The sequence below is a fragment of the Anarrhichthys ocellatus genome, unplaced genomic scaffold, assembly GCF_004355925.1.
Source record: "Anarrhichthys ocellatus isolate YVR2014 unplaced genomic scaffold, GSC_Weel_1.0 scaffold19, whole genome shotgun sequence".
Lineage (NCBI taxonomy): Eukaryota > Metazoa > Chordata > Actinopteri > Perciformes > Anarhichadidae > Anarrhichthys > Anarrhichthys ocellatus.
The window spans coordinates 1,901,495-1,911,200 of NW_022280049.1; the positions used below are offsets into that span (position 1 = coordinate 1,901,495).

Below are 9,706 nucleotides of genomic sequence, written 5' to 3' on the forward strand. Positions count from 1 at the left end.
GTGTGTGTGTGTGTGTGTGTGTGTGTGTGTGTGTGTGTGTGTGTGTGAGAGAGAGAGAGAAGTGGAAAAGCATGAAAAGAAATTATAGCATCCTAAAGGCTTAAAATATATCACCTGACCTGAATTTTACCTCTTCATGCTCATGATCTATGTCCACAGCACAATAGAAAGAAATGTGCCTTTGGAAATAAGAAAGCTTTAAAAAAAAAAAAAAAAAAAACACCTCAAAACAAAATCAAATGGACAGAAAATGACAAGTGAAACACCCGAGTGAACTGGATAATAGAAACCAAATGAGAACAAAGCACAGCAAGCATGAAAAAGTGGCGTGAATAGGAAATAAAACAGCCTTGATGCAGAAAATGAAATCACAGCGGGTGGAGATAAATTCAGAATGTAACATGCTTTTGTCTGCCTTCACCGCTTGAAAGAAAAAAATGGGTTGAGTGTAATATTTTTTTTTTTTTTTAGCTCTCGTATCCAAAGAAGCATACGTGATACAATAGAGCTGGCTCATGTCAGTAAGTTCTGCTTGTTGCTGCCGTGTAGGCACGATGACCGTAGGAGACCTGGTGATGGTGAACGGCCTGCTCTTCCAGCTCTCCCTCCCGCTCAACTTCCTCGGCACGGTGTACAGAGAGACCCGGCAGGCCCTGATCGACATGAACACTCTTTTCACCCTGCTCAACGTCGACACCAAGATCAAGGTAACTTGTCGGCCTGACATGCGCTTCTCCAAATTGTAGCGGTAAATTGCAAAATGTTTTTTTACATATTTTCTTCCTCTATCAAGAGATCAGTAGACTTGTATAGAATAGAAAACTGAGTTCCCTATTAAATCTGAAAAACTTAATTAAACAGAGTTTTCTTCTTTTCCTCCAACAGCAGCGCTTAATGGTGGTAAAAGATTTGAACACAGGACGGAGTCATAGCTAACCTTTCCACTTAAGACATGATAGGTTGTAGTCAAACATAGTAATTACATGCTTGGTGTGACTCAAGCTTACTCATCCTCTGCCACTTGTAGAGCACGACATTACTCGCTGGTCGGGATTGTTATGACAAGTTGCGGAAGAACTGTTATTGGGTATTTTTTGGGTGGTTTATGATCAAAATAACAAGCGCAATCTTGTTTTATTTGTGTAGTTTTGTTTTGTGATCCAGGAGGGATAAGATCTTATGAAAATCACACCGACTAAAAGTGACTGTGATGAAATATGAGAGTAGTGTTGTTGTTGTTGTTGTTGCTGTTGCTGCTCAATCAGTGATGGTGCTCATTGTCCATATAATATAGGAATAATAGGAAAATGATGAAAAAAATGCCGATTTGTTATTTCCAAGAGCCCTAAAGTGACTACAGCCAACTGTCCAAAACCCAAAGATATTCAATATACTATCATATATGACAAAAATCCACAAGAAGCTGCAACAAACAAATGTTTTGCTATTTTTCTTAAAAAGGGACAAATGATCATGAAAATAGTTTCTGCTGATCTCATTTCTAGCATGCACTGCCCTTTAGATGGGGTTGTGAAATACGTAGTCCTATTTAAAACTACATCCTGTTCTTTAACTTTAAAAATAGCTAAAACTGTTCAGATTGTTGACATGTTGCTCCTCTGTTTCTTCAATGTCATAGCTATTAATTGTTTTTGTCGGACATTTTCATTGCATTATCTTATTATTATTTTCTTTTACTCACGACGACGGCCCATCTTGCGTCAGAAAATCACATTTAAGTGCAAATGTGCTGCCTGAGAATGTGAATGCCATTCCCGTCTCCAGCCTGTAATTATCGTAGGAGAAATTAATCTGTCCAGTTATTTTTCACTCATCGGTAATACTCCACTCCATTGTGACTCCCTGTGGAACGGCGCTGCCCAGCAGGCCATTACTGTCTGAATGCTTTGTTGTTGTGGCACACATTGGCCTATTATGTAGATGTAAAATAATTTAAAACAGCCCCTTACTTGAAACTGCTTCACGAGATTAAAACAAATAATAATAATTTTGGCTTTTTTCCCCATGTTGAGGGGGGGGGGGGGTGTGAAACGATCATTTGTTTATACTAATGGACTATGTATTAACTGAGGTGGATTGTGGGTGATTATGTTGTTATCAGATAGCAAAGGAACGGAGCAGAACAGGCTTTTACTCTCAGGGCAAAGGGAAGTGCTTTATTCACCGCTGACCTTGGCTGCATCTCAGCACTATGGCTCAGCTACCGAAAGTTTTTCACGCCTATTGATCCTTCAGTTACCACGAAGGGCAGCGTCTGAAGATTCAGCTGAAACGACCTCTGGAATTTGCTGTGAATGTCTCTGCTTTAAGCAGCCCGTGGCTCTGTGCTGCAGCATTATCCCCCTTTTACACGGTGTTGGAGTAATGTTGCATCATGCCGGGCCTCGTCTGCCAGTGGCTGTTCTGTATCCGTCTCCTCTCGCTCCGTTTTGTCTGTCTCAACCCTCTGATGGTTTTCTCTAGGAGAGGAATCTCGCCCCGCCATTAGCCGTCACGCCACAGGAGGCCACCATCCGCTTTGAGGACGTCTATTTTGAATACCTGGAGGGCCAGAAAGTCTTAAATGGAGTGTCCTTCGAAGTGCCTGCTGGGAAGAAGGTGGCGATAGTTGGTGGCAGCGGGTCAGGGTAGGTCACCTTTCATAGAAGTACACTGACTGTCACACCTTTAGCCAGGTGTGTGTGTGTGTGTGTGTGTGTGTGTGTGTGTGTGTGTGTGTGTGTGTGTCTTATCATCAGATAGCATCTGTAGATTGTTGGGGGGTGCAGCTCACAGACAGAATGATGCTGACGATTGGTTCCACGTCTGGTTGCAGGAAGAGCACCATTGTGCGGCTGCTGTTCCGCTTCTATGAGCCCCAGCGGGGGAACATCTACATAGCGGGGCAGAACATCCGAGACGTCAGCCTTGACAGCCTGAGGAAGTCTTTGGGGGTCATACCTCAGGTCTGAGACACCCACACGATGAAATAAACATCAACACCACATTGATTGTCTTTCTTTATTTGAAGTTTCCTCCCCACAAATGAAATGATTGTTAAATATGACTTCTCAACAGTAAATGTAATGTATTTGAGTTGTTATTGATAATTACATACAACAAGGGGGCAGCATACAACAAAACAACTTTACTAGTTAACAACTGCATTATAAATAAGCTGAATTCTGTTTACTGCTTGAGCTCAGAGGCTGATCTGAACAGATGGTACATGAACAGTATTTTTGTCATTTGCGTTCGTTCTCTTCCTCCCTCCTACCCTCGTCTTTGTATCTGCAGTCTTCTGCTGCAATAATAATATTCTCTGAAGCCTCATTTTTTTTTTTTTTTTTTTTTTCCTCTCTAACTGTGTTGTTGTCAGGATGCCGTTCTGTTCCACAACACCATCTTCTACAACCTGCAGTACGGGAACATCAATGCTACTCCAGAGGATGTGTACCAAGTGGCGCGTCTTGCAGGCATCCACGATGCTATCCTCAGGATGCCCCATGGCTATGACACCCAGGTTGGGGAGCGGGGCCTGAAGCTGTCAGGTTCGCTGCAACATTATGACTACTGTTTAGATATGGTCTCCTCTGCAGAAGCAAGTGTGTTTTGTGTGTTTCCCCGGATGGTTAAAACGTTTGAAACCCAGAAATAATTTCAAAACCCGTCGTTATCATCACATCGTGCTCATTTGCCTCCAACACAATCGTACAAAGTACAACTATTTCATGCGCAACTAACAAATTGAAAAAAATAGAATAGAATGAAATACTAAAAAGTGAAATATTTTACAAAGAGGCAATTAAACGGTACAAATAAGTGGGTTTCAGAAGAATTGAAACGATATAACTGGTGCATGTAATATATGCAATGTATGGCAGGTGGATGAGTTATAATTATGAGTCGTAGATGGTGGAAGTCATTGGTTGAGGACCTGAGGGAGGAAACTACCAGAGCATGCGGGACAGCTGTCACGCTCAAGGCAACATTTTACTTCAGCATATTGTTCCAGTGTAAGGCTGCAACCAGCAGTTACTTTCATTATTGATTATTATGTCAATTCTCTTCTTAAAATGACTGTTTGTGTTCATGAAAACATGTTGAATTTACAGAGATGCAGAAAATCCTCACATTTGACAAGGCAGGAACAGACGATGTTCTGCCGTTTGTTTAAAGATTGACTTAAGCAATGATTGTTTGATTTGAAGTTGTTGCAGATTAATCGACTGATAATTTCAGCTCTAATGTAATATTGATATTGTGATGTGAGGTATAGTATTATCAAATTATGTCAATATTTTTCTGGCCTCAGTGGGTGCTTTACAGCACTAGCTGAACTCCTAACTGCTTTACATATTATATGATCGGCCACCATTTTCAGAAAGCAGCCTCTATCTACAATATTGTCTCATTATTGAATCGAACATGTTTTGTTAGATATTTGATTGTGTTAGTGTTTACTGACTTATTTTATGTCGTAAAACAAAACGTTAATTATCTCTTTCGCGTGTGTTAACCACATGCCTTATTTCAGGCATCTATCCAAAATCCATGAACAAAAACATTGACTTTGAGACGAGAGAACTGGGTTTTAGCTTTTACCTTTCTGGAGCACTCCTTTTGTCCTTCATCTGCTGCCAGGAATATACATGGCAGTTGCATGCTTTGAGAAATAAATGTGACTGTGAGACGATGCTGTGAGGAATATCTAAGTTTGCACCACTCTAGATTATATTAAAATGTCTGTTTCAGCCCAAAATGACTTCCAAGACTTTGATTATGAGCTATTGTCTTGTAAAGGAAGAAGATGATTTAACTTAATTTAATTATTAAATTTCACCTTATTCATTATGAGACGTAACCATTGTTGTTTTGTTGTCCTCTTCAGTGTAGTGTGTGAACGTGTTTAATGGCACATTGCCTCATTTGATCTGCAGCGATGGCACACGACTGTGTAGTATTTGGCTCCTAGCATCACTCCGCAACTCATTTAGCCCACGTTAACACACATAGTGTGTGATCACTTACACTCAACATTCAAGATGCAATTACTGGCAGCACAGATTTCTTTTTGTGGAGTGAGTGAGTGAGTGAGAGAACGGACAAAATAAAGACATGACTAACTTCTCATTAATTTCACTGTACGTGACGGCTGCCAATGAGTTTTTGTCGGGGGGGGCAGGCAGTCTGGGCTGTCTGGGCTGTCTGGGCTGTGAGGCTCTATACTTTCTTCGCTGCTGTTCTCCACTGCCAGCAATATTTATGTCTGCTGAACTCTGCTTGGTTTCAAGAGAGCCACGCATAGCTCGTATGTAATAAAGGCAAAATCAGAAACGGGGGAGAAATCTTCGTCACCGTTAGATGAAAGTCTGTTTTGCCAACCAGTTGAGGTCTGATGAGCAGAGCCAGAGGGATAAACATGCTGCATCTTAACACATTTAAATCCTTTTGGCTTTATCCTGGTTTGCTTTTATTTATGACATCTTTTATTTTGTTTCAGGAGGGGAGAAGCAACGCGTCGCCATCGCCCGTGCAATACTAAAGAACCCACCCGTCCTCCTGTATGACGAAGCCACGTCCTCCCTCGACTCCATCACAGAAGAGGTGGGCTTGACGGTGTATGAACACACACACACACTGTGATAGACACGGGGACGCATACCTAATATGCCCACAAATGCCCGTTGTCTGCTGCACGTACAGGTTGACACCTCCCCGTGCCTGCATACACATTTAGCAGAACAAACACTCGCTCTGTAGGTGCACAATAATTCAGCTCAGTCCTGCGTCGCATACCTGCTGTGACATTCCCCCCCCTCTCTATACACACACACACACACACCACCCCCATGTTCTCCCCTGCCACCTGCCACTGTTTTCGCCTACTTAATCTCCAGCTCAGCTCAAACCCCACAGTCTTTGTAAATGTTACATTTAATGAGAAAGTTCAGCATGCCCTCTCTGAACTTCAGAAAAACGAGTGGGGCAGTAGATGTGGTTGTAATTGAGATTTTCTGTTGTTTTTCATCACAACGGTGTTTTCAAATTATCATATGTAAACCAAGAAAGAAAAAGCATATGAAAGTGGATGTTGCTGAGCAACATTCTGTTGACTTGGCGTCTCCTTCAAATCAAAGTTTGGGAGTACATTTCAAATATATCGTGTCATTCATGCACTTTTTTTTCCCTTATTCTTTTTTTAAGCCTCCATTATTGCAAACCTGAGGAAGTATTTTCTCTTGGAACAGGGGATACTCCTTTAAATCCTAACAAAGTGATCGAGCTCTTGCCTTTGTGTGCTTCCAGAACATCCTGACTTCGATGAAGGAGATGGTGAAGGACAGGACATCGGTGTTTATCGCCCACAGGCTTTCCACAATCGTAGACGCAGACGAGATTATAGTGCTCAGCGAGGTAACAACTCATCCACTTATTTTTTACTTGATCCCCTACCTTCCCTGATTAACACTTCCACTTGTAATGTCAGGTTCATAAAAAGCAAATAATGTGATGGTTTAGAGTTTGCAAGTAAAAACATGCGCTGTGTTAATTGCCAGTCCAATTAGCATTGAAGGAAGGATGATGACCTGCACTCTGCCTGACCTTCAGCGCACTGTCTCTGCCAGCGACGAGAATTTAGCAAGCGGCCTCTCATTTATTTTGAGATACCTTTCTACAATGTTCGTGATGAAAACATGCTTTGTTTAGCTTTTCTCATTAACTTCGACAACAACAGGACACTGTTCGTAAAAGTCAATGTATTATTTTCTCCATAAGGGCTCATTAAAGCAGTCGGACTCGACTCGCTGTTTTGGTCAGATGGCGTGTCTTGTTTGTCTCGGTGACTAATAATGTATGGGCCAGCTTCCCAGACGCTGATGAGGCCTCGTCCAGGACTAAGCCCGTCTCGTAATGGAGGAATGAGTTATCTTTACAGTTTTTGGTCCGATGTGTTGAAGTCAGGCTGAAGTCATGGAGGCATAAAGTGTGTTTAAAAGAAATGTGGAGACGGGGAATCTTTTTGGTGCATTGTCACTGTTTTATTGTGCATCAGAGAAATATCCAAGAGCAGAGAAAACTGCTGCAGTACGTCACGGGTTGGGCTTGAGACGCTGTGAAGCACAAAAAGACAAGAGTGAAGTCAGTTTTTAATCTGCAAAGTAAGAGTTAATGTGAAATGTAACACGGATGAAGTGACATTTTCCACCAGTACTGGAGTTGGATAGGATAAAATGAGAAGAGGTTTTCTTTGAACTGCGGCGAGTGAGCATGTGTCGTTCCATGTTCCCAGAGTCAGATGGCAGGGATCAGAGGGTCGTGGCGAGGAGGCATGTTTGCGTGTGATGTCGCTATGCCGTTTGCTGGTGGTGTCACCAGCAGAGGACTGCCTGGGGTGCTCATTAAAATAACGAGCGGAAGCAGTCACGTGCTCATCTCGGGTGCGCTAAAGATGATGCCAACACCCCTGCATGCTCACGGGAGGTGGGGGAAGGGGGGTGCCTTCGTTTGTGTTTGACTGTGTGGGAGGGGTGTGTGTGTGCGAGTGCGTTTTGTTTTTTTGCAACAGTTGTTGGGGAGGCGGCAGGGATTCTAGGGGGGAGCTGACTCTCCGCAGAGAGTGTGGTCACTGTTGTTTGGTCATGACGAGATGCTAACTATAGGACTCTGTCTTCATGGTCTCTTCATTTTAACTTCATGTGCACTGCGAGTTTAGGTTTCATGTCTTTTTTTCTTTGCCAGGGTAAAGTGTCAGAGCGAGGAAACCACCACGGCCTCCTCAGCACCCCTGGCAGCTTGTACGCAGACCTGTGGAACACCCAGAACAGTAAAATCCTCAACGGCAACAAGAGCTCGCCCGAGCCTCCAGCTGAGCGTCTGTCCCAGAAGGAGGAGGAGAGGAAGAAATTACAGGAGGAGATCGTCAACAGTGTTAAGGGCTGTGGGAACTGCTCCTGTTGAGAGGAGCGGCCACCTCCATGTAGCTACATCCCTCACAGATGGCCTACACTGGAATCCCGGCTCTGTGCAGCATTTGGGAGGGAGTATGGGGTAAATCCCCACTACCCACCCAATCCAAGCCCCCACCCATGTGACTATTCCTCCTCCTCCTCACATGAATAAAGGCCACTGCTCGCCAACGTGAAGGAGGAGCAGAACAGGGAGCAAATGTGTTTAGCACTGGCTGGTGTCCAGAGATGGAGCTTCTATGCCAGTTGTCTCAGCTGAAGCCAAGCATAAGAGACCTTGTATATCACATACGTGTGTGTAAGACATCTGTTAGTCAACATGGCCGCCCCACTCCTCCTCATTTTTGACATCAGGTTTATTGACATCTTCCACTGCACTGGGAACAGATGAGAGTACACGAAATGACTTACATATGCCTTGATATTACAAAATTTGTATTGATTTATTTTTTTAAGTTATTTTCAGAACACACTCGACCTATAGTTAGCTTTTTTTATATTGGGGATGTGCATATATTGCATTTTATTCTGCGATTACCTATACCGAATTACAGATTGTTTTGCAGTATGTGTTGGTTTGGTTCTTTTAGCTGCAGCCACGGTTTTTAATGCTTGTTCTAAAAATATCAAATATGGCAGATAATCAAGTCTACTTAATTCGACTCACAACTTTACACGGATGTTTGGACTAGTGAACATGCAAAATAGCTCCCTTGTGAATTAGCCATGTGTCACATTCATGTAAATATAACACACTGAGAATGGCAAAAAGTAACTAATAAATCACGAGTGGTTTTCACTACGATAGGAGCCACATTAAGAAGCAACAACTTGAAAGTCTCCTCTGGGAACATTTCACTGTCGTATCTTTAAGCCTTGGTGGATGGGCCCCTTGTAATGTAAAGTTATTGCAACACATTTCGTATGATCAGAATACGGACACTTCCTTCTGAAGCTTAAATGTTAATATTTAAAAAACTGACAATACAATTATGTCCTCATTTTTGTGAGGGGCTGTTTTGGTTGTGATATTCACATGTTAGGAACCTTGGTATGTTTATCTACAAATTATTGGTCTTGTATGATGCACACAATGTGAAGCCTGTTTCATAGTGTTCTGGACTCTGTTGACTTTGACTGCACTGCAGACGGACTAATAAATGTCTTTTGGCTAATGAACAAGGTCTCCATGCTGTTTAGTGTTGAGTTTAGTGACATGAGTAGAAGTAGTATATATTTATTATACAATTAATACCAAGAAAACTCTTGTTTCTGTGGTGTATTAGTTCCCACACTGGTGTTTTTTAGATAACTGAAGGGTCAGAAGGTTATTAATAAGTGAGAATTATCCTTGTTTTTAAAGGAATAGTTTAATGATGAGATTGATATGACTACATCCAGCTACTTAGCTTAGCATAAAACTGCCTGCTGGTTCTGTTCAAAGAAAACAAACTCCACCTCCAGCAATACATTATAACTTGTTTGTTTAATCTGTAAATACAACAAAATATAAAAATGACATATTTTAGGCAATATCTTGGCACTGAGCAGTTACCAAGCAACCAGGGGAGACTCCTTAAAACAGCAAATGTTTGCTTTTACACTTCGGTTATGGATTCAACAAACAAGATAAAGTGTTTATTAGTGAGGTTCAAAGGTGCTTGTAGGCATATTTTGTTGAATTTGGACTGTCAGGCGAGCTGTGTCCCCCTGTTTAGTCTTTATGCTAAGCTAAG

At 42.1% G+C, this 9,706-nt stretch overlaps 1 protein-coding gene across 1 annotated transcript in view; it reads left to right on the plus strand.

The window, feature by feature from the left end:
• Nucleotides 1-9,154, plus strand: part of abcb7 (ATP-binding cassette, sub-family B (MDR/TAP), member 7) — a 23,193-nt gene extending 14,039 nt beyond the window's left edge. The window contains exons 10-16 of the mRNA XM_031857768.1: nucleotides 550-707; nucleotides 2,485-2,648; nucleotides 2,837-2,966; nucleotides 3,380-3,551; nucleotides 5,504-5,607; nucleotides 6,310-6,417; nucleotides 7,744-9,154. Of these exons, the coding sequence (XP_031713628.1) occupies nucleotides 550-707; nucleotides 2,485-2,648; nucleotides 2,837-2,966; nucleotides 3,380-3,551; nucleotides 5,504-5,607; nucleotides 6,310-6,417; nucleotides 7,744-7,962 (1,055 nt within the window). The 3' untranslated portion in view covers nucleotides 7,963-9,154. The remainder of the gene's footprint in view (nucleotides 1-549; nucleotides 708-2,484; nucleotides 2,649-2,836; nucleotides 2,967-3,379; nucleotides 3,552-5,503; nucleotides 5,608-6,309; nucleotides 6,418-7,743) is intronic.
• Nucleotides 9,155-9,706: the final 552 nt, after the last annotated feature.